The sequence below is a fragment of the Chanodichthys erythropterus genome, chromosome 12 (assembly GCF_024489055.1).
Source record: "Chanodichthys erythropterus isolate Z2021 chromosome 12, ASM2448905v1, whole genome shotgun sequence".
NCBI lineage: Eukaryota > Metazoa > Chordata > Actinopteri > Cypriniformes > Xenocyprididae > Chanodichthys > Chanodichthys erythropterus.
Window position 1 is genome coordinate 12,103,398 of NC_090232.1, and position 25,627 is coordinate 12,129,024.

Here is a 25,627-nt window from a genome sequence, read left to right on the forward strand (position 1 = left end):
ACAGACATTTCGGGCTTGTTTATAATCAAAAGTCACACGCTAAGTTTTTTCTTTTTATTTTGGGCATTATTGGTATTTTGGTTACACAATAAATTGTAATTAATTTGATTTCTATTTAATTCATAGTAAATTATTGTAGTCTCCCCCACAGGAAGAAAAGACCGAGAACATTATTTGACACATATATTATTCAATTTATAAATTTTACTAGTAAAATCTGTGTCCCATTCACTGAGAAAGACACTTTATGACAGCAAAGAGAATATAGGGAAAGGTGAACCATTTAAATGCTGTAATTTTGCATAATTTACAATGCATAATAATGCATAACATTAGTATGTAATTAAATTTCATATGCTATGTAATTAAAATTAATTTCAATAAATAAAAATACTGTTAATAATCACACATTATTTGTTTGTCACATATAGTAGACCATTTTTGTGCCGTGGGTAATAGGAGGATTTTTCGCCCGGCTACCACCGCAAGTATATTTCAAACCTGTGGGAAGCACTGAACATCTTGGATGACATGGGGGTGAGTAAATTATCAGGAAATTTTAATTTGAAAGTGAACTAATCCTTTAACAAAGAAACCTGTCAGTGGGGGGCAGCAGTGAGCTGAGTCTCGTCCGCTCGTGCAAAAGAAAGAGAGAAAGAATCCTCCCTAGTGCTATCGTCGGTTAGCTGTTTAATCTGCCCTATTGATAATTGATCAAGTATATTAGCATTTGGTATATTCGGTTCTATAAACGCCTGTTATCACGAAAGGGAATGTACTACAGATAATCGTGTCAAACGTAAGTAGTGTGCACTGCTAACATAGCTTGCTAGCATTCCTTGTGCCAGCAGACGAAACTTTTCGCCACGTTACCTTCACTTTGACTCATCATCTGCCGTAGGACAGAAATAATACAGTTCTTATAAGCGATTATTGTAGAATATTTGCGGATATCAAATTAGGACTCCTTTAATTGAGTTTAACTTAAAATAAGTACCCAATTCAGTAGACTTTGTCTTTTATAGCTTTTCTTTACCCAATGTTTTATATGCTATATTGTCAATGTAATGTTGATAATATCATGTGCTAATGACATGATGCAATGTAAGGTCTATCTATCTATCTATCTATCTATCTATCTATCTATCTATCTATCTATCTATCTATCTATCTATCTATCTATCTATCTATCTATCTATCTGTGTTATAAAGAAGATAATAGTATAATTGTAAGTTCATTTAGTGAAACTGGGCTACAGTCCAAGTCTTTTTGAGCTCTTCAGAATTCAGGCAAAACCTGAGCTTTTTCTGCTAGAGTTTATCATAATCCAACTTCTGATGGTTATATAGTCATTTGGACACATGCCCTGTTTGGTTAGATTGTACATCCCATGCTGTTTGGTTAAAAGATCTAGATGCTTTCTGGTAGGAAATCAGGATTTTCATATGGCATATGATCACTTGTTTATCCAGTATTGTTTGTTGCAGAAGTGCCCAATCCTGTTCCTGGAGATCAGCCCTATCTGCAGAGTTCAGATCCAAGCGTGATTCAGCACTCCTGTCTGTTATAATAAAGTGCTCCTGAAGATCTTAATCAGCTGGCTCAGTTGTGTTTGATCAGGGTGGGAGCTGAACTTTGCAGAACGGTAGATCTCCAGGTGATCAGGTGGTCCTGGTCCTGTGCTTGTCTCTTATCCTTCCAATAGATGGCACCATTTCCATTTGTTTTGACGTGCCTATTCTCTTATGACATAAATGTGCCTCAGTTTCAGATGATTGTCTGTATTATTCATAGTTTTCAGCCATGTGACTGCCAGTCATGGTTTTCAGTTTTCACAGTTTTCATGGTTTCACAGTTTTCCATCATGTGACTACGGAGACCTGGAGGGCAAAACATGCATAAAACTGAATTACAGACCTGTCAATTTTCCATCTCAAAACAAGAAAATCAAAAACATGTGAACAAAATGCAAGTTTTCAACATACAGCACCTGCTGCAGCATTTCAACTACTACAAACAGCGGGATGTTCTAAAACGCTTAACGTGAAAAGCACATATTAAAGTCCCTTAATGTGCTAAAACAGTGTTATTAAAAGATCAAATTTAGTATAAACCTTATTGAAGATGCATACAGGTGAGCAGATGAGCCCAGAATATGAACACACTAAATGGTTGTGTTTTCTTTATAATGGTTTTCTTTGGAGAAATGCTTAACGAGAAACTGTGTTGTGTTTATATTCTGGGTTCATCTGTTTGCGTGAACATAGTATTTAATATCAGTGTCTTAATACATTAGTACTTTGCACAAACCTGGTAAAATTGACTGGCGTGCAATGGAGGAAAGCCTTGTTTTGCCCTCCAGGTTCCTATAAGGGTGTGACGTCATGTGGAAACTATATGTATTATCCCGCTACTCCAGAACAGACTGCATGCACTAGCTGTATCTATGTTTTTGGCTTGTCTTTCACCTCTGGTTGAAGCACTTGATCAGTGTGTCTCTGTGTATCTCCTCATTGAGCCTTTTCAAGCCATTTTGTAACTCTCATTCATAGGAAACAGTAGTAGCTCAACATGCCATTACTGCTAGATCCAAAAAAGGAGGACTGATGTCGATATGGCACCATTTCAGAACAATATTCAGTCTTATGTCAACAGAGAGAGAGAAAGAGAGAGAAGATGAGATATATATGGGAAGGTTTGAGTAGATACTCCTTAAGAGCTTCCTTGTAGCTGATAATTTCTTCACACCTAAGGTGTTACCTCTTATTTGTGATGTAGTTACTTTTTGATTCAGATCATATCACTGTCAATACAATGCTTAATTTTGCTTTAGGATGTAAATGTTGAAATGCAAACAATCAGATCCTTGTCCACCGCAAGTTTATTGCTTAGCACACAACACACCCTTACAGATGGAAAGAGATAACGCAGACACAGTCAACGGCATACGGAGGCACGCTGTTCCTGCTTCGTCACTCTTACTGTGGAAGTCACAGGTTATGAGGACGTGGCTCTTTTACAGAGAACAATGAAAGAGTCACATCAAATATAGCTTGAGCTAAAAAAAAATTAGTTTGGTTGATGTCGGATTGTTTCACTGCAAAGTAAGAGAAATTTATGATAAACATAAATTAAAGTGGCTATAATTTAAACGTTTTTTGTAAATGTCCTTTATATCATTACATATCATAGATTTGTCAGCAAGTATAAATCACATAAAAACAAACAATACAATACATGCATTATATAAAAAAAACACGACATTTATTAACTGTAGTTTTATTATTATAATTAATAAATATAATAAGTAAATTATATTAAATAATATGTGTCTTGGGTCAAAACAGTACCATTGAAAATACTAATAAATTCCTGCCATTTATTGCCATTTGATTGATGGTGAATTGTTTATTGTAAAGTAATTCAATGAAAAGAATCATAAACACATAAATTACAGTGGCTATAATTTCAAAATATGCAAAAAGTGTTTTTGTAAATGACCTTTTATGTCATTACCATCAAAGTTTTGTCAGCGAGGATCATAAATCATACAAAACGTACAATACATGCATTTTATAGTAAACTGTACATTTATTAACATGCTTATTATAATTATTATATATTACTGTATAATAAATTAATTAAATAATGTGGGTCAAAAGTACCATTGAAAAAATACTAATAGTTGATTCAGATGTTGGATTGTTTATTGTAAAGTAATTCAATGAAAGAAATGATGATGAACAAATAAATTAAAATGGCTTTAATTTAAAAATATGCAAAAATGTTTGTTTTCAACGATCTTTTATGTCATTGCACATCAGCATAGTCGGATATTACTTATTTTATTAAGAAATTATTATAACGAATAAATATAAAAAAATAAATATGATGAATGAATATTTAGACAAAAACCAAAGAAAAATATGCCCCCCCCCAAAAAAAAATTCTCTATTTTTATTTGTAATCTCTGATATGGTCTATTTTAATATAATTAATTTTTAAACAATAATTAGTCTGGTGGAACATGTATTTAAATTACTTGATTAAATAAAAAAAATAAAAAATTACTGGTTATATCTGGTTAGAAAAAATAAAGCTAAAAATGCCTCTGAAAATCCGTTTCAAGGTGAAAAAATATTGCCATCTAACTATACAGAATCTAATTTATCATAATCGTGAAGGCAGTTATTATTGAAAGTGTGTTGTGGAGTTACAGTGATGTTATGGAATGTACAAAGGATATACACATACTTATGATTCATCTGCTAAAAGGAAATGAAATAAGATGAGAATTAAACAAAGTGGGAGGATTCTGTACAAATGCTTGGCAACTGTTGAGTGTATGTGTGTTTTCTTCTCTCCTCCCTGCCTTTGAAACTCCTGGAGAGGATGCAGGGGCGGAGACTCCCATGTTGCCTCTCTCCCAATAAGCCAGTTGGTGTGCAAGACCTATTCTGACTCCACCTCCTGGGTTGTTCCTTCCCGCGCTGCTTTGTGTGAAGCATGCAGGGGGCCGCTGTCCTCCTCCCTTTTGCTTTAATGGCTGTCAGAGACACTGAATAGAGGAAGAGCAGTTAGAAAGGGGTTCTGTTTGATTCAGAAAGCAGCGGGAAAGAAAACACTGCACACACCATGATGCTGGGACATGCTAGAAACCCACACGTGAGTCAGATGCCATTTTGTCATTTGCTTTTCTTCGATCCTTCTCCCTCCCTCCTTCCATCCCTCCCTCCCTCCCCCGTTTGTAATGATTAGGTTGCAGCTAGAGTCTTGTGATGCCTTTTAGCAGGGATGATGTGCGTGTGAGCTGGAAACATGGTGGATTTCTCAGTGTCTTGATGTGGACACTTAGTCAGAATGGTATTAGCAACATGACCTCTGGTTTTTATTTTTATGTAGAGAATACAGCAGAAACACAGAGGTTGGTTGGAAAGATGAGCAGTGCCCTATGTAGGACAACTGTGATGAAGTGTGTTGGAAGTGATGAAGATTTCCCAAAAGGCCTAGCACTGCCTTAAAGTATGCCATAATGCCGTTGTAACTTAATTTGTGGTAGACGTGTGGGAGTTGGCCCTGAAGATGTTTTGTAGACAGCTCTTGGTAGAGCACAGAAACTGTACCGTCTGAGATTGTGTTCATGTCATACCACAGATCATGTGCGAGTACCTGCTAAGTGAAGTATCTTCTGCCTGGATAATCCACATACACATTTAGATAATGTCAGGTTAAGCTTATTTCGCAATTAAACTACCGTTAAATGTTTGTGGTCAGTAAGTTTAAAAATGCATTGAAATTGCAGCAGGGATGCATTAAATGGATCAGAAGTGACAGTAAAGACATTTACTTTTATTACAAAAGATTTCAAAGAAATGCTGTTTTTTTTGTTTTTTTTTGTAATCATCAAAAGATCCTGAAAAAAATGGACCATGGTTTCCACAAAAATATTAAGCTGTACAACTGTGGTCAACATTGATAATAACAAGAAATATTTTAGCATATTAGAATTATTTTTCTGAAAGATCATGTGATTCATTACAGGAATGAATTATATTAAAATTTATGTTAAACAGTTAAATTCAATTGTAATAATATTTCATATTACTGTTTTTTTAACAAATAAATGCATCTTTGTTGAGCATAAGAAACTTGTTTCAAAAAATCTTACTGACCTCAAACTTTTGGAAGTGAAGCTCACACTGAAAATGTGTGACATATCAAGTGTCACAGTTGAACAGAATACATTTCTTAATGGCACATGATTTTGAAATATGAACGTAAAACACAATATAACTGATTTTTCTTATAAAATTATGATTTTGAGAGCACATAATTCTGCAAGCCATTTTAAATTAGATTTTTATAAATGCAATACTTTTTTTTTTGCTATTTGTCACCATGTTTTCAAAATATTGCTATAGTTTTTTTTCAAAGTTTAAATTAATATATTTTTATTATGAACTAAACCTTCCCATGCACATACAATACATACAGACAAGGTTTTCAGATACTGACCTCTTCCTTGATACATAAAAATTATTACAATTACTTTTTTTTTTTTTTTTTTTTGTGGGATTATAAGTTAAAAATATCAAGCGGGTATAACCACCTAAGCTTCAAAAGATTTTGTTTTTAATATTTTTTTTAAGAAATAGTAAGGAGTTTGTCATAATGTTTTATTTTATATTAATAGTAGTATTTAATAGTAATGAAAATGTTGTGTTTTATTACCAGTATTTAAAAACTATTTTATATATATATAATATTAGGGTTGGGTGATGTCCCCTAAATTGGCCGTTGACGATGTTTACAGTTAAATGGGGGGGGGGGGGGGGGTGTATTTTAATTTTTCGTTATTATATAATTATTATTCATTATTTTACTTTATTACTTTATCCCTTTGACGCGTACGATCACAGCGGTGTGATTAGAACATTCAGTGAAGTGCATCACGTGATGGACGCGCGCAGCACTTTTCGTATATCACAGATATGCAGTGTTTTCAACCACATAATGTTTATTTTAGGTTTCGGTTGTTTAAATACATATAAGATGTTGTGACTCCAACAGAACCTGCGGCACAAACTAACATGGCGACGCCCATAACGTGTATAGCTCAACTAACGCAATCATTATAAAGTTGTTTAAACTGCAAAACACATCCACTTTCATATATTTGACAATCGAAATATCAGATATTTCATGTTATAGTTAACAAATTACTGAATATTTTGAATAAAAAAGGAAAACTGAAATAAAAGCAGATCATTAGTCATCCAGCGCTGCGGTGTGTGACATGACAAGCAATGACGCGTCACCATGGAAACAATAAAGTGAAACGTTTTAAATAAAAGGTCGCCTTGAAAAACTCAAGCTGGGGGGTCAGCCAGAACATTTTAAACTTACGTGCGAAAGGGTTATTTTATTTCCCAACCAATGACTCATCCGGGCTTTCCAATAGGTTGCACGTGAGGGGAATAAAAGGGGCGGAGCGGGGCGGGGGCGTGGCATCACGATGGTGTCTCTCCATCGTGATGTCGGTCAGCCATCACGATGGACGATGATATCATCCATCGGCACAACCCCAGTGTGTGTGTGTGTGTGTATATATATATATATATATATATATATATATATATATATATATATATATATATATATATATATATATATATATATATATATATATATATATATATATATATATCTCCGAATAAATATATTTTTGAATGTAAACATATATATATATATATTATATCCGCTACAAGAACATGAAACATCTTGGTCTTTATTTTTCATTGAATTCAATTAAAGGGATAGTTCATCTAAAAAAGAAAATTCTGTCATCGATTACTCACACTCAAGTTGTTCTAAACCTGTATGAATTTCTTTCTTCTGCTGAACAACACAGATATTTTGAAGGAAATGGGTAACCATAGGTGACTTATCCCTTTAAGCATTGTTGTCTGGTGGAACTGATTTTGTCATGGTATTTAGTTGACAATTTACATTTGATATTATAACAAGAATTTCCAGTCATCTTTGGCTTTGTGACAGAAGACGACGACTCAAACCACAAAATTGAACATATTTGCATTGGCCCCAAGGCACACCCTTGTGGCATTCCTCTTTGTTTGGGATAGTTTTCTTTTGAGTATGAATGGTTGAACGCCTCTGAATATCTTTCTTCTAACAATGCTGTATGAAATCATATTATAACAATATGCTCATCTTAAATCAAATCAGATAAACACAACTATTTGCTCTGGTATTAAAATTACAATATCGCTGAATGTTTTTGTCTTCACTAAAAATTAAACTCCTTTGTTGATTCTCAGGGGTGTACAATGCTATCTATTGCACGATTTAGTCTTTAACCCTACAAAGCCTACTTTTTCATATTAGATAAATTAATTTCTAAGGCCTCTAAATTATCAACATGATCAAAAATGTGTACACAATCTACTACATGACTTCTGTTGAGGCCTTGTAAAAATGTCCATCTTCAGGTTGTAGTACATGTGTCTTTGCTATTAAATCTTTTTTATAAAGTAAAATAGTGTTTATACCAATATAAACATTATTAAAAAATAATGTTTATATTGGTATAATTTCAAGATGACTATTTAGTGGCTGAAGCAAATTTATTTGATCATCTATGCATAATCTTTAGAAAAATCAAATTAAAATGTAAGTATTAAATATTATACAACAGACTTTTGAGGAATGTTTATTTGTATCTCTCAATTATCATTGTTTGCATTTCATATATATTTTGCCCACCACAATAAAAACTACAGCGCTTTGATCATAAAACTAAGCATTTAAATATCATCATATCTTACTAAGATTAATTATTGGGAGATAAAGAGTGACAAATGAAAAGAGTGAAAGGTAGTGCTGAACATTTATTTCACATGTGAAGAATGTTCAACTTTGGGTAAAACGCAGTGCTTATCACTGTCTGCAGCCGTCCAATCACAAATACCACATCGACCAACCGCCTCCTGCTGGGACGCCAGCAACAGATGACAACAAAGGAACAAAAATCATTCAAAGCAAGTGCCAGAGCAGATACTTTACATTGTATCGACTTTTTATATTCAGCAACAAACTATCTGGGAAATCAGATACTAGTAACACTTACATGGATATTTCGTATATATCACATAGGCCTATAGCATCTAAAAAAATGCTATAAAGATTACATTATTAGGATTTCATCTTCTGTTTTGGCCATATAAAAATGTCACAAATCTTCACAAAATTGCATAAAAGCCTGATGTATCATTGTAACACATTGGGAAACTTTTTTTTTTTTTTAAGATTTTCTATTTTGTATAAAGGATCAGTAAGCTGTTCCATTTATTTATATATATATATATATATATATATATATATATATATATATATGATTTTTCATACTATTTCAAGTTTAACTCTTTTGAGGGTTGAATATAGTTTGACTTTGCCTGGTTTGGTAATTTCCCCATAATGCAGTGGGACTTTGGTACTCAGTGATAGGTCCTATATTCCGTGTACTTTGCTTTTTCTACTTTCCAGTTGTGTTGTTTGCTTTTTGCTTATAAAATGGTCAATGTCCAAATACAGAAACAAGCATTTGAAGGTGTCCTCTGGCATAGAAAGGGCCTTTAGCAATGTCTGCTGAGGGTCAGTAAAGGATTATAGTCATTAGTCAGGCAGGTCACTTTAGTAACATATGCATAGTTTTACATTCCTCTATGAAGTGATGTAGCAAAATACCTCTTTTCTTTCCTTATTCTGTTTTCATGCCTCAGAGTGTTCAGGTCAGGAATACTCATGTAAGTATGATCCTTCTCAATTTGGCAACTCGGCTACAGTTACTACAGTTCTGTTTTCATTATGTTTTCTCTTATTTAAACACACTGTCATTCATACGTTTATGGGGATTAGTATGTTTTTTTTTTGTTTTTTTTTTAAATGTTTTTGAAAAAAGTCTTATACTCACCAAGGCTGCATTTATTTGATAAAAATACAGTAAAAACAGTAATATTGTAAAATATTATAACAAATTAAAATAACAGTTTTCTATTTTAATATATTTTAAAATGTAATGTATTCCTGTGATAGCAAAGCTAAATTTTCAGCATCATTACCTCAGTCTTCAACGTGACATGATCCTTCAGATATCATTCTAATAAAACATTTCTTATCATTATTAATGATGAAAACAGTTGTGGTGCTTTAACAGGCCTATAATTTTGGAAACCGTGATTTGTTTCAGTATTCTTTTGATGAATAGAAAGAAGAAAGTTCTTTAAAGGGAACTATTATGCAAAATTCAGTTTTGCATGGTGTTTGGACATAAATGTGTGTTGGCAGTGTGTGTACACAACCACCCTATAATGATAAAAATCCAACCACTCCTTTATTTTAATCCCCATAAATCATAAGCAGTGTCTCAGAACAAGCCGTTTCCAGGTCCCTGGCAGTGTGACATCACATTAGCCACAGGCTCCACCCACGAATGTTGACAGACACTGCCGTTTTTAACATAGAACCGCCCTGAGCGTGTTCACAGCGAGTTTACACAGTCCGCCATTGCTGCACTGACGAGAATGTCTCACAAGCGTTTTAGGTGTTCTGTAGCTGGATGGATTAATCCACATAGTTCTCTCCATTTAGTCCCGAAATCTGAGCCGCTGAAGACGAGGTGGATTAATTTTGTTTTCCAAGAAAATGCTCCCTCAATTCTACCGAAATTCATTTATGTCTGCGCAAATCATTTCACACCGGACTGCTTTGTGAAGAATATAAATACAATGGGACAATACAAAACAGAGGTTGTGCTAAAAATGTGCTACTCAAGGATAAGTACAAACTGTTCGTGATCCAGCTTAAGCTGTAATTACAGTCTCAAGAGTGATACTGGATACGGCAGTAATGAAGGTGAGAGCACTTTATCACAGTTCATTGGAGCTGATTTACGGATATAAAGTTTACCAGTTTATTAAGCACCACCTGAAAAGGCATAAGGTCTTTATATGTTTGTTTACTGTTAGTTGTAAAGAGTGTTTCTGTGTACTTCGCTGTGTATGTTGATGATAACACAAGGGAAAGAGAGAGAGTTTATGGATAATATTTTAATGCACACTTCACACAAAATAAGAAGCATCTGTTTTCACTCTAGAAAATCACTGTAAGAGCCTAATAAAACACAGTCACTGTGTTTTATTAGGCTCTTACAGTGATTTTCTAGAGTGAAAACTGATGCTTCTTTTTTGTGTGAAGTACAATAAATGTTATAAAACTCATCGGTAACGTTTTGGCCATCATTCGGCAGTACAACAGGCTTGTACTAATATACTGGATAAAAACAAGAAGTTATAACTGTATAAGTTATAACCGTAATTAAACTAAACTATACCTGTTCTTTCTCCATGCAGCATATATTCGCAGTTTTGATATTATAGTGCGTCCTGACTGAATCCTGACTAAATGAGCTCTTGAAGCTCCGCCCTCTTAGGGCAGTCCAGCAGCTCATTTGCATTTAAAGGGCCCACACTGAAACGCTGCATATTTGGTCAACCACAAAAAGTGGCTATTTTAACATGCTATAAAAAATGATCTGTTGGGTATTTTGAGCTAAAACTTAACATACGCATTCTGGGGACATCAGAGACTTATTTTACATCTTGTAAAATGGGGTATAATAGGTCCCCTTTAAAGAATAGCATTTATTTGAAATCTATCTGAAATCTTTTGTAACATTATAAATGCACCGATATATCGTCCAATAATCGGTATTGGTCGATAAAAGCAAATTTTCAGACTATTGGCTATCGGCCAATAATTTAAAAACAGACGATATTTAGGGCCAATATATCCTGTCAATCAAAAGAGGGCAGGAAAATGCACTGAAGTTGTGATTTGTTTAAAGAAAATGTTAAGAAACCAGTTCGATGTTCAATATTAATAGTAATTATATGAATAAGTAACATTCAGAAAGTTAAGAAATTAATCTTCAGAATTTAGTTAATGTGCATTAATATTAGTTTGAGTAATGTTTGTTTATAACTGATACCAGTTACTCTGGAACAAGTTGATGAAATGGAGAGAAAAAAGTTTTTATTTGCATTTCTTTCTAAATATAATAATTAAAATATGATTTATTATTAATTATAATGAAATTATCATTTATTTAAAAGAAGGTATAAAAGGCAGAACCCCTGTATCAGTATCGGTATCAGCAGATATCACTCAGCTTTTGGTATCGGTGGAGAAATTTAGTATGGGTGCATCTCTATGTTTTTACTGTCACTTTTGATCAATTTATTGCAGCCTTGCTAAGCATTAAATTCCTTAAAAAAATGTTACTGACCCTAAACCTTTGAACAGTAATGCATAAAACAGATCCAGTTCCAATCTGGCATGCATATTGGTTAATACAGGGTTCAAGCTATGCTGAAATACATCTATTTATTCTATTATATATCTATCTATATAACTTTAGTTTACATGTCAGGGACTATATCTTCTAGTGGAAGGATTTTGCTTTATGAATTTGCTAAATAAACCATTGTTTTTTTTTTTTTTTTTTTTTTTTTTTATGATTTTCTTATGTTGTTCCCATTGTTTAAAGCTATAAAGTTCTCCGCTACACGTCATGCATTTAGCTGTAACTATAAATTTGCATATTCATTCTTCTTTATTTGTAATCATGTTCCTCATTTAGGAGCTTTACTATCTGAGGACCCAGCGAGCACAGGTGAAGATGGAGCGATCGGAGAAGGAGTTGAAGCAACGACTACGCGTATGCGTAGCCACCTGTAACAGAGCGGACTACTCTAAACTCGCCCCCATCATGTTCGGCATCAAGGCTCACCCTGAAATCTTTGACCTAGAGGTGGTGGTGCTGGGCTCACATCTCATTGATGATTATGGGTAAGACTGCTGAACAGAATTTATTTGTTTAAGTCACATCACATCATCTGTTTAACTAATCTACATTAAATTGTGCCAGTTTTTGAAGCTCCAAAAAGTGCATCCCTCCATCAAAAAAGTGATCCATATGACTCCAGTGGGTTAATAAATGTATTGTGAAGCGAATGATGGGTTTTTGTAAGAAAAATATCCATATTTTAAACTATATAAACTATAATCACTGGCTCCCAGCAATGGTCGTACATGCGTTCATGAGAGAGTTACTTGGTTTACACGAGAGGTGTCTATTCTCACCTAAGCTTATGCTACGCCTACATCATACGTCTTATGTCAGGTCAGAGGTCACCCTTCCTTCCGCCAGAACTCAATTCTCTCGGGAATGCATGTACGTTCGTTGCTGGGCGCCAGTGATTATAGCTTATAAAATTTTAAATATGCATATGGATACATTCTGTGCCGATCAGGCCCAGCCGGTACGGATAGTTTAATTTTCCACTGTGGGGCTGATAATGAAGCTCTTTGGAAAAGCATAAGTCATTGCCTTGGTAATTTAAGAGTTTACCGATGGTATGAGATGTAAATAGTGACAGTGTTAAGGAGGATGATCAGGTATTTCTTTATTATAAACTTGTGTTTACGTTGTTCAAATAGCACTCTTGGCCAGCTACAGAGAAACTGGTAGCCAGGCAAACAGATCAATCCTGAGTGGTGACGTCACTACACGCTTTCTACCAGCACAGTTCAGCCCGTACTGAGAATTCTGTGCCAAGAAGATTTGTAATCGTTCCGTGCCGAACCAAGTTCAAGTGGAAATGTAACTGGAACTGTTCCTTAGTGTTCTTAGAACCGTTCAGCCTGACAGTGGAAAATAGGCTGTTCTTCAAAATATGTTTTTTTTGTGTGTGTTCCACTGAAGAATGTAAGTCATACAGGTTTGGAACAATGACCTGAGGATGAGTAAATGATGAAAATGAATTGATGAAATTTTCATTGGTCGGAACGTCTCACAGCACTAATGTAAAACAAACAAGCCAAGTCTTCATCTGGGCATGAGAGCTTCAAAACATGAATCAGCACTATTTCTCTCTGTTGCCATGGAAATGTTGGAATGTAGCTCTTGACGGTGGGAGTTTGGCTCTCACAGTGGGCTGCTGATGGTGGCTAGAGGCCCTCGGAGCCAAACCAGCCTTTACTCCTCCTTGGGTCAAATAAATTTGACAATACCTTTATTATTCTGTTTCAAAGCAAATGGAAAAATGACCATATCTTACCATTTACACTTTTCACTTTTGTACATCATTTCAGTCTTTGGTTCTACATACTTGAAGAAATATAAGATTAAATATTGAAAATGGACTTGCATTGTTAAAATGTTTACCTTTCGAACATGTAAGGAATAATCCACGGCTAGCCATGCATTAAAGGATTTTAATGCACGACGTAGAGGCGAAGAACCACCATGACACAAAGCGGAGGGTGGTTGCCTCTATGTAGAATCGAGTATTTAAACAGATCAAGGTATAAACAGAATTATAACATACAGCGATGATATCTAGTAATGTTTGTATACTGAATCCCAATTGATCTTCTTTCTTGCTTTTATTTGCATACTGAATTGTGAATGATGTTTCCTTTCTAACAGCTTTTAAAAGCTGTCTCTCTTTGATGCAGTTTAGGGCTGCAACAACTAATCTATTAAAAAACTCAATAATAATCGATAATGAAAAAAATCGACAGCAAATTTTATTGCGTCTGCCACTATGTGCAGAAAACCTCCGCCAGTCTCACCGATTTACAGCAGTGAATAATGCATTTCTATGAACAAAGCGCATCTATTTCTATCGACAAAATGCAATTGTTGAGTGTTTTCAAAAGCGTTTTCCTCAGCACATAACTTGATTATTCTGAGAATGTCCTGTGAGGATTTAAAATGTGTCTTTGTTAAACTTCACAGACTACACTGGGCAGGATGTGGAATAACAATTTTGTAAATAATGGATTCAAATGTATTTATATGTTAACTAAAAATGTTATTATTATTAACAAATAATCATTTCATCCGATTAATTGAAGAGAATAATATTTTTTTTTAAATAATCGTTATTTAAGTCATATTTAATGATTCTTTTTGTCTCTCTCTTTCCTAGAAACACGTTCCGTATGATTGAGCAGGATGAGTTTGACATCGGCTCCAAATTGCACACCATTGTTCGTGGTGAGGACGAAGCTGCCATGGTGGAGTCGGTGGGTCTCGCGCTCGTGAAGCTTCCCGACGTGCTCCAGCGTCTCGCCCCTGACATTCTGCTCGTTCACGGCGACCGTTTTGATGCGCTGGCCTTGGCGACGGCGGCGTCTCTAATGAACATTCGCATATTGCACCTTGAAGGTGGAGAAGTGAGCGGAACCATTGATGATTCAATTCGTCATGCCATCTCCAAACTGGCACACTACCACGCCGTCTGCACACTCTCAGCCGAGAGACACCTCATCTCCATGTGTGAAGACCACTCCCATATCTTATTGGCTGGCTGCCCGTCGTACGACAAGCTGCTCTCTGCCCACAAACGAGACGATTATGCTGATATCATCAAATCTTGGATTGGTATGTACAGTAAATGAGTAGAGATAAACAGTAGAGATAAACAATGAAGCCTGTGCAATCCTCAGAGTTAAAGTCTTGTTAAAATGACTAATACTATAATTTATGCATATGTGGTTCTTTCTTAAACAGGGAGTGATGTAAAGGAGCAGGACTATATTGTGGCCCTGCAGCATCCCGTTACCACAGACATCAAGAACTCTATTAAAATCTATGAGCTAATGCTGGACGCTCTCATCTCTTTCAACAAGAAAACTCTCATTCTCTTCCCGAATATTGACGCAGGTCAGCTGTTTCTCTCGTTTTCTGTTTTTCTTTCCCACTTTTTGTGCCTTTGAAGATTATACACACATTTGCTGTAGTTTCTGTCAGATCGAAAGGTTTAATGTGACCCTCAGTGGCTTTGTCAGCAGTCTAAGATAACTTACTTGCAAGGGCTCTAGAAACAGACAAAACAGCCATGGTTTGTTTTGAGTTTGGTGTTAATGAAGGGTAGACACAACTGGAGGTGGCAGTCAAGCAGAGGTGACTTTTCTTCCGTTGAAATATAACTCCAGTCTGTTCACAGGAACACAGGGAGTCTAAACATTAAAATGGCCCTTACACTAAGGGAAGGTGGCATGACCAAAAGTTTTATATCATAGTACGAGTAATTTTACGGTAATGGTCAAAATATAGTTGTTTTTGCTGTAACTTCAAAAACAAACAAACAAACAAAAAACAGGTATATAATATTATATAGTAATGTGAATTGAACATAATGGGATAGCAACAGTGTGCCTTTAACTTCAGTGAAAAACTGCAGACACAGTGTAATATAATGTGTTATTTTAGTATTAATTATATAATATTATAGTATTAATTCATTTTAAATTAGCCTTTATTTTTGTATTTTTACTTTTAATTTAAGTTTTAGTAATTCTGTTATGTGCATTTGTCATTTTTATTATTTTTTTTGTCATTATTTTTTAACTTTATTCCAGTTTAAGTATTTTTAGTAATTGAACAATTTTATTATTTCAATTGTTTTCAAATTTAGTTTTTAATTCAATATTTATAGTATAAATTATTTTAGCTTTATTTAAATTAATTATTTAATTTTAATAGTTTTAGGTAACAATAACACTGAATATAATATATAATAATTGTAGTCTGAATTGAATGTGATGAGAAAGTGTCTGTGTGACACAAAATACACCCCTCTTTGTAATTGCCTCTTATGAGGCAGTATGAATTGTTAAAAAAAACTCCCAAACTCCTAATGTTGCGTTCACACCGAACGCGTCTGGGGCGTCAAATTCGCGCCAGACGCGTCTAGTTGGACGCTTGAACATTTTGAAGTCAGACGCTTCAGACGCGCGTAAAATTCGCTCAATTCGCGCGTCTAAACAAAGTGTGTTCAGACGCGAATTCGCGTCATGGGAGGGGCTTTCATCTCTTTCTGCACAGATCCTCTGAATAAACACATAATCTCGTCAGTTGGAAACCTGTAGCGGCAATTTAACTCGGTTATGCCGGCCGACTTTTGCTAGCTAGAAGGTGGGCTAGTATCAACGGCTAAAATCATGCAAAAAGTTTTACAACTAACCAGATTGTCCGATTTCTTCGCTTATTCTCTTCCAGGCAAGGTCCTTTTTATTCCTGTCTCGATAAAAATATAATGACACATCACAGAACTCAGGGTGGCTAACGTTACACACAGCGACATCTTTGTTCTGGTCTCCGGCATCACTGATCACATCATAAACACGTTACTACCAAAGCAGAGTCCCTGATTGGTTAACGCGCCGCGAATTTACGCCAAAGTTCAGATTTTTCAACTCGGGCGTTTGGGCGTCAGACGCTCAATTCGCGCGTCAGCCGCGTGAACGCTCAATTCGCGCCGCGCCATTCGCGCGTCAACGGCCGATTCGCGCCGCGCTAGACGCTTGATTCGCGCCGCAGGACCTCTAGACGCGCGTTTGCATTGACTTAACATGTAAGTCAGACGCCTCAGACGCCCCAGACGCGTTCGGTGTGAACGCAGCATGAGACTTTATCAGTTTGTATCTTCCCCTGCATGCAGGAGAGAAATGACTATAAAAATCACTTGACTTGACGTGAAACAGTCAGGAATCATTCCCTTAGTAACTGAATAAATCAATTCTGTAGTTGAATTCTGCCCCAGTAACACCATTCTGCTCTGTCTCATGCAGGCAGTAAGGAGATGGTTCGTGTGATGAGACGGAAGGGAATCGAACAGCATCCGAAATTTCGTGCAGTAAAGCATGTTCCGTTCGATCAGTTCATCCAGCTGGTCGCACACGCCGGCTGCATGATTGGGAACAGCAGCTGTGGAGTTCGTGAGGCCGGAGCGTTTGGAACACCTGTCATTAACCTGGGAACTCGCCAAACAGGTCGAGAAACAGGTAAGATTAGATATTAGAATATGACTTACTGACCTTTAGAGAGAAGTTAAGTCATTATGGCAGGATATGATCACCATTTTACGGAGTATTTCATTTGGATCCTTCAAACCAGCATGACATGTTTATTCTTCTAATCAAGCCCAGACTGCTTTTTGTTTAATTGAGTATCTTTAATATTGTCCTTGATGGACCAGTTTTACTAATTCATGTTATTTTTTACAATAGGGGAAAATGTTCTACATGTGCGAGACGCAGACACACATAATAAAATCTACCATGCTCTGGAGCTGCAATTTGGAAAACGCTACCCCTGGTAATGAGCTGTTTTTGCAGTGCAGTTCTTGAAAATAATCAAAAATATTTTCTAATTAGTATTTTTTGTTTTTGTTTTAGAAATTAGAAATGTCTTATTTAGTGTTAATGTTATACACTATTATAGTATTTATTAATATTTTGAATTAGTTTTTTTATTTTAATATTTTCATTTTTCATTTTAGTAATTTTGCTGTCCACTTTTGTTATTTTTATCAGTTTTTTTATTTCAGTTTTAGTCATTTTAGTACTTAATCTTACTAAAACTTAAACTTCAACTAATTTTATATCAGTTTGTTGCTAAGGCAAGTTAAGTTTTTCATCTGATATTTAATTTTAATATATAATATATTTATTTTATATAAGCTCATTTATTTATTTCATCAAAATTGAATAGTGTTTATTAACAATAACACTGGTCTAAGTGTGTCTTAATATATTAAACACTATTTATAAACAAGCTGATTAAAATCACACTTGAATGTAGTTATAGACTGATATACCAGACAAGCTGATTTATCAACCATTGCTTAGCATATTTGATTTTATGGGCATCGTTAAATCACATTTCATCATTGCGCATCGGACATCTTGCTTACATTTTTTTTTCAAGTCTCAACCTGCATCCCAATTCACGTTCTTATGCACTACTATTTGCCTTTTGTAGTATAAAAAGTATGAGTAGTGTGTTCACAATGAAAATTGTGTCCACAAAGAAAAAGTGCACTTTAATTATACTCGGAGGGTGCACATAATTAATCGAAAAAAATGAAGTGTTGAATGTTAAATATTTAATGCACTCAGATGTCACAGCTGTAATTTGTAATCAGATTTTTGAATGACAAAATAACCTTATAAAGGTTGCATGCATTGTGTATAGTGCACAGTGTATAGTGCACAGTGCATCATTGGGACACAAGACTCTAAACATGTCCTATGTGTTCTGGCTCTGTCAACTAGCTCCAAGATCTATGGTGATGGTAATGCAGTCCAGCGCATCTTAAAGTTCCTGCAGTCCATTGACCTATCTGAGCCACTACAGAAGAAATTCTGTTTTCCTCCCGTGAAGGAGTGTATCTCTCAAGATATTGACCACATTCTGGAGACACAGAGTGCCCTTGCTGTTGACCTGGGTGGGACCAACCTGCGTGTCGGCATTGTCAGTATGAAGGTATGCAGAGAGAACCTCTGGAGCCAGATCCAGTTCATCTTTAGAATGTGTTATTAATATCAGGAAGTAAACTACAAGGTGCAGGACATGCTGTACATTATCAACACGGCTTTGATTGCTTATGACAGGATGTGTGTGTTTGCCCAATTGTGATGTGTACATACTTTTTTTATGCAGCACTAACATCAATATTTCATACACATGACACACAGAACTCTGACTGTAAAACAAACAGCGGCAGGTTTGATCAGAAGGGTTGTGTAATCAGCTCTACGTGTTTGTGTGTGTGTGTGTGAATGTTGCAGAACAAGTTGTCTGAGCCGCAGACTGAGAGACATGCCAATGAATATGTAATTAGTTGCTTTTAATATTTGGCCACGGGGAAGCATTGCTGAATTTAATTGCTGCATTTATTTACCTTTGTTAATGTTAGATAATAAAACATGCATGTTCATGTTAGTTTACAGTGCATTAACTAACGTGAACAGGTACAACTTTTGTATTTTTATTAAAGATTATAAGGGTACATGACATGAATTAAGAAAAATAATGATATGCATAGATAAATATTTATAATAAATAGTGGAATACTGACTTTGAAACCAATGCGACATCTCAAAATGGCCAAATATCATCCGATTAATTGTATTGGCTGATATACAGTATATTGATCTGTTATTTCTTAACATAAGCATAATCCGGATGCTCATGCAGTCTATAAAGTAAATTCTATTTATATTTCTTGAATGCTTCAGTTTGACCAGGTGTTTTATTGGTTTAGGTGTATAACAATCACAGTGTCCATACTTCCAGTCAGAGTGATGGAGAGGTACCAACTCAAAAATGATCAAATCAGCAATATAAAAGCAAAAATATGTCAATCTGTGGTAGCAAGGATAGATTATTGAAATGCTGTTTTTAATTTGCATGTATAAAATTACCGTTCAAAGGTTTGGGGTCTGTAAAATATTTAAATGTTTTTGAAAGAAGTCTCTTTTTCTTACCAAGACTGCATTTATTTAATCAAAAATACAGAAGAAAGTTCAAAAGAAAACAATTTGCTATTTTGTAGCAAATGTCTTAACTGTCACTTTTGATCAATTTCATGCATCCTTGCTAAATAAAAGTATTCATTCTTTCAAAGAAAAAAAAAAGTCATACTAATCCCAATAACGGTAGTGTATCTTGCAGAACATGATTGGGGTAAGAAATTAATGGTTAAGTAATTTGTAATTTACTGTGTAATTTTTCCTGCAATTTTTTTTTGTCATGTTTGTTTATGAAATTAATCTTGTAAGTGTGTGCTTGTGTTTCAGGGTAAAGTGGTTAAGAAGTATATCCAGTTAAATCCAAAGACGTTTGAGGAGAGGATAGAGCTAATTCTGACCATGTGCAAACAGGCCATGGCTGATGCCGTTCATCTCAACTGCAGAATCCTGGGAGTCGGTATGTCTGCATTTGTCCCATGTCTCCTTCTATCTATCCACACATTCACTCAGTCATTCACTGTCCATTTGTTTGGTATTTCTTTCAGGTGTGAGCACAGGGGGGCGTGTGAACCCACAAGATGGGGTCGTCCTCCACTCCACCAAGCTAATAAACGAGTGGAGTTCGGTGGACATCCGTACACCTCTCTCTAGCGCCCTTCATCTGCCCGTGTGGGTCGATAATGATGGGAACTGTGCAGCTCTCGCTGAGAGGAAGTTTGGCCATGGCAAAGGCGTGGAGAACTTTGTCACCATTATCACTGGAACCGGTTTGTTCCCTTGCTTGCGTCCCTTACTGCTGCTAGTTTCTAGGATGGTGGGTTTTTCCTTGATTTGACAATGCGGACAATGAGACCTGACAGAAAGTGGATTTAAAACCAGCAGACTGGTGACACTGGTTAGTCAGGTTACCACACTCAAATCGTCTTTAACTCAAGCAGCCTCCTACCCCAGGGTCATTCTCACAAAACAATGCCATTTATGCCTGAAATGTTTAAAAAAAAAAAATGCCATTTGAAAAGGTTATTGCTGAACGCTATTCATTTTGATTATTTAATTTAAGTATTATACTATATATAATGTTATTATTATTAATAATATATAAATGTTTGTTTTCATATACTATTTTATATACTTTATGTACACTTCCATTCAAATTTTTTTTTTAAAGAAATTAACTTTTATTCATGCATATTAAATTGATCAAAAACAAAGACAGTAAAGACGTTTAAAATGTTACATTTAAACATTTTTTTTACTTTCTACACCGAAGACTAGAGTAATGCCTACTAAAAATATAGCTTTTTGCCATCAAAGGAATACATAAAATTTTAAAATATGTTGATTTTTATTACTGTTTTTACTGTATTTTTATTTAAATAAATGCAGCCTTGGTGAGTATAAGAGACTTCTTTCAAAAACATTTAAAAATCTTACTGACCCCAACATTTTGAACAGTAGTGTATATGTTATTGTTATTTTTTCTGATTGATCACTTTCCCATTATTTTCTGAACCGTTATTTTGCATTGCACACTAAACAGTCAAATATGTCAAATATTGTGACTGTTATCCTGGTAATATCATCTATAGTAAGTAATTACACTGTTTTCTGAGAATGAACTAGGAAACATTTTGAAATAATGTTTTTTTTTTTTCTCTAAGAGATACAGTTTGTGCGTATATAGTATGTAAGTTTTAGAAAATACAGATTTTAACTGCTACTATATCAGGAGGTTCCAGATTCCTGTTTGATCACATGCGACGTGTACCTGCATAAATAAAGTCTTGACGCTGGTATAATTGTTCCTTATGATTGACTGCTCTAATTCTGCCTGTAAATTACCTTTCCCTTGTGTTTATATGCACAGGAATTGGAGGTGGTATAATCCAGCATAATGAACTGATCCATGGTAACACATTTTGCGCGGCTGAACTGGGACACATCGTGGTCTCACTGGAAGGACCAGAGTGCATGTGTGGCAGCCACGGCTGCATAGAGGCCTACTCATCAGGTCTCGCCCTGCAGAGAGAAGCCAAGAGACTCCATGACGGTGAGATGACCAGACACACACACAAACCCCAAGAGTTGCGCTAAAGTATGCTTATCAGCCTCGCCCACTCTGTCGCAAATTGTTTGAGTTTCGCAATTCTTCCTTTACAGTTGACAATGAACAACTAAACTGGTTTATTTTTCAATTAGTAAAACATCACAGGTAACAGTGGTGTAACCCTCACTATTGTTTTCCACATTCCACATCACTTTCACCATACCAAAGCTCAAAATACACACTTAAACACTCTCTGTCTCACCGCCTGTATCCACTTTTATGTCCTTAAACATTCGTTTTTGGGGGTCGACAGCTTATAAAAACTTATTTCTGGGTTTTTTAAGTTTGTTAGCTGTACACCTTGTCACACAGCAGCTTTTACACATTGGAGGCAGCCTCACGCTATATAAAGTCAATGGGGACTGTTGGATTGTTTTCCCCCCCAATGGGCGTGGTCTTCAGATTATGACGCGTGTCGCTCTGTCTCTATGGCGGAATCTATACATCTCAGTTCTTCAACAACAGCCATCATTGTTGTAAACTAATTGACCTTTCGCAAAGACTCGCCCCCCTTAGTTACTGTTGCTTTGTCCGACAAGTCGTGGCGCTGTCACGCCACACAGAGTGGGAAATACATCACGGAGCAAAGAGGATACTGACCACACATCAACAGACGAGACAGAGCAGGTTACTTATGATATTAAACAAAGTCCCAGCTTTCAAACTGTGTAGTTATTAAAAAATTCAAACAATAAAAACCGTTTAGTTGCTCTTTAATGTGTCGTGACCATGGTCGTGACAGATCGCTGTAGCGCCTCAGCTCAAGAGGCTCATAAACCGATCATCTCTTCCTACTAACGTTAGTCCATTTATAGCATCAAATAAACATGAATGAACATGAGAATGAATGTTGTTTCAAACGCGGAAAGACGTCCATATGCACAATTTTTCAAGTTTAACTCCACCGATGTTAATCTTCTAACTCCTGACTGCTTTGTCGGACAAAATAGCGGATGCGGTGTTCTGATTGGTTAGATAGCTTGTCAATCAAACTCCCCAAGCGCTCTTTGATGACGTGGCTGAGTACGTTTCTGGTGATAATCTGTCAATCATAGCCCTGACACTGTGATTGGTCCGAACAGTTTCTGAGTCCAGACCAGTCTATGGTCCAGACCGAACTCCCCGACCTCAAAATGTTGTGGGCGGGGCTAAGTTCGGCTGGCATCCAGGCTAACCTAGCCCTGTTTTGAGAGAAGAATCGCAATGTGGAGTAAAAGTAGCGACATTATTTCATAGTGTGACAGTAGTCTCAACAAAATATGAAAATGGTTGTTGGAAGTCTGATTTATTTTAGTGACACTTGATTTGAATTTATAATAACATTTTATAATAAGGTCCAATTAATGCATTAACTAACATATTACATGTTAGTGTTAGTTAACAAAAATAGAGCTGTTCATTTTTAGTTCATGTTAGCTCAGTTCAATTAAATAATATTAACAGATACAATTTTTAATTTTAATAAATTATAAATATTATATAATGTGTAGTAAAATATAATGTCTTGGTAAATGTTGAAAATAACATTAGTACATAACATTAGTAAATAATTTTTCATTGTTAGTTCATGTTAACAAATAAAACCTTATTGTAAAGTGTTACTGAATTTATTTATTTATTAAAATATTTTTATTTGAATTAACTTGTTCAAATCAATCAATCAATCAATCAATCAGTGATTAAAATTAATTATAACTGTTCCCAGAAATCCCTATTCTGCATTTAACATTATTCTTTTTTGGCTTTTGCTGTTTTACGAGGACTGAAAATGATTTTTGTTAGCAGGTCTTTAATTTCTTGTTAGTAAGTTTCAAAGTTGTTTCTTAAAACTAAACACTGGTGCTGTGTCCGAAATCGAATACTTCCCTACTAGATAGTATGTGTTAAACAGTACGCCAAAAGAGTAGTATGTCCAAATACATAATATTCGATAAACAGTAGGCGAAAATTACCAGGATGACCTTCTACTTCTGCCAAAATGTGTGCATATGATGGACACTTTACTGTCCCGTGACGTGATGCAACAAATGTGTTTCCAAGTAAAACATGACTGTTGCAGTTACATGTTTCTTTTACTTCTGATGACAGAGGACTTGCTGTTGGTGGAGGGAATGACTGTGAATAACAAAGAACAGGTGAATGCTATTCATCTAATCAACGCTGCTCGCCTCGGCAACCCCAAAGCTGAGAGCGTACTTCACACCGGTAAGACGCACATTCAAGTACATACTTTATTCTTGAGCAGGTCTGAGGTTAAGAAAAGCACTAACAGTCTCTCTTCTTTTCCCTAACAGCGGCTACTGCGCTGGGTTTGGGCATTGTGAACATCCTGCACATGATCAACCCATCTCTAGTGATCCTGTCTGGTGTCCTGGCGAAGCATTACGAGGATCCAGTTCGTCAGGTCATCAGCCAGCGCGCTCTGCTCTCAGCGCAGGGGACCAACATCAAGGTGTCTGAGCTGGAGGATCCTGCCCTGCTGGGTGCCGCCAGCATGGTGCTGGACTATACCACACGCCGTACCTACTGACGGAGCTCGAAAACCAGGAACCAATCAGTTACAGACTTAACGACCGAGGGCCAATCATGTGCTACGTCCTTGTTAGGATCATAGTGGCTTTTTAAGCCTGACGAGAAAAAGCTTTTATTTGTTTTACTAGTTTTTTCTGTAGTCACAAATAGGTGCTATATTATGTGGGATCAAACGCCTGATGAAAGGATTGTAATTTTGAAGAATAAGTATATGAAGTAAGATTTTTATTTATTATTTAAACGGTGGAACTATGGGGTATTTGTTACAGAGGCTGCTATGGTTTGATCACCACGCTCTGTGTCTTGCTTTCTATTTGTGTTTTTTTTCATGTTCTTCTTTGCGCCATGTACTGATCTGTTGCCAAGCCTTTTTTGTGTCTTCAGCACCAAATATTTAGTTTTATTCATTTACCCAACCTGTATGAATGAGTGAAAAATGTTTACTCTAATTTAATATTAGATTTTTGAATCACAGAACCTGTCAAATTATTTTTTATGATTTTATGTACATTAAAATCAATGAACAAAATTTCCTTTTATTGCCGTTGAATTGATTTATTATATTGGAGTCCCACAATACATGAACTGTAGGATATCTGCAGAATATTGATATATTTATTTAAAATAAAAATACTATTCAGTTTGTTTTGCTTTGCACATAAATAATTGTTTCAGAATTAGTAGTAATATAATTTTTTTGTTGCAAGTTAGTATTTTGTCCCCTCTCCCTTTTTTTCTTTTGTACATTTCTCTTGTTTTGTCCTTCTTAAATGATTCTTCTTAAATAAACATTTGCATACAATTATTCATATGATCTGATAACGTTATTACACTTGTCATCTATTTGTGTAACCTTTTGGGTTTCCTATGCTTGGTTGGCATTAGATATCCTGAGATGAGCCACCTAGAGGCAAATGTGCTGTAAGTGATTTCTGTACCTCTGCAAAAACTAATTATCTATAGTATATATATATATATATATATATATATATATATATATATATATATATATATATATATATATTTTTTCCACTATTCAGCCAAGCAGACACTTAAAATAACTTTATAACTCTAAAATATAT

The 25,627-nt window shown here is 35.4% G+C and overlaps 1 protein-coding gene across 6 annotated transcripts; it reads left to right on the forward strand.

The window, feature by feature from the left end:
- Positions 1-635: 635 nt before the first annotated feature.
- Positions 636-25,336, forward strand: gne (glucosamine (UDP-N-acetyl)-2-epimerase/N-acetylmannosamine kinase). Of its 6 annotated transcripts, none has more exons than XM_067404388.1 (13): positions 636-799; positions 12,219-12,427; positions 14,575-15,029; positions 15,159-15,311; positions 17,222-17,434; positions 17,660-17,747; positions 18,707-18,917; positions 19,699-19,746; positions 20,234-20,363; positions 20,452-20,673; positions 21,774-21,956; positions 24,102-24,218; positions 24,308-25,336. In XM_067404388.1, exons 2-13 carry the CDS (start codon positions 12,258-12,260, stop codon positions 24,541-24,543), a joined length of 2,226 nt encoding a protein of 741 aa, XP_067260489.1. In that variant the 5' UTR covers positions 636-799; positions 12,219-12,257; the 3' UTR covers positions 24,544-25,336. The 6 variants fall into 6 exon arrangements, with proteins under 6 accessions (XP_067260489.1, XP_067260490.1, XP_067260486.1 ...); XM_067404389.1 differs by lacking the exon at positions 636-799 and adding an exon at positions 2,841-3,105; XM_067404385.1 differs by lacking the exon at positions 636-799 and adding an exon at positions 4,194-4,666.
- Positions 25,337-25,627: the final 291 nt, after the last annotated feature.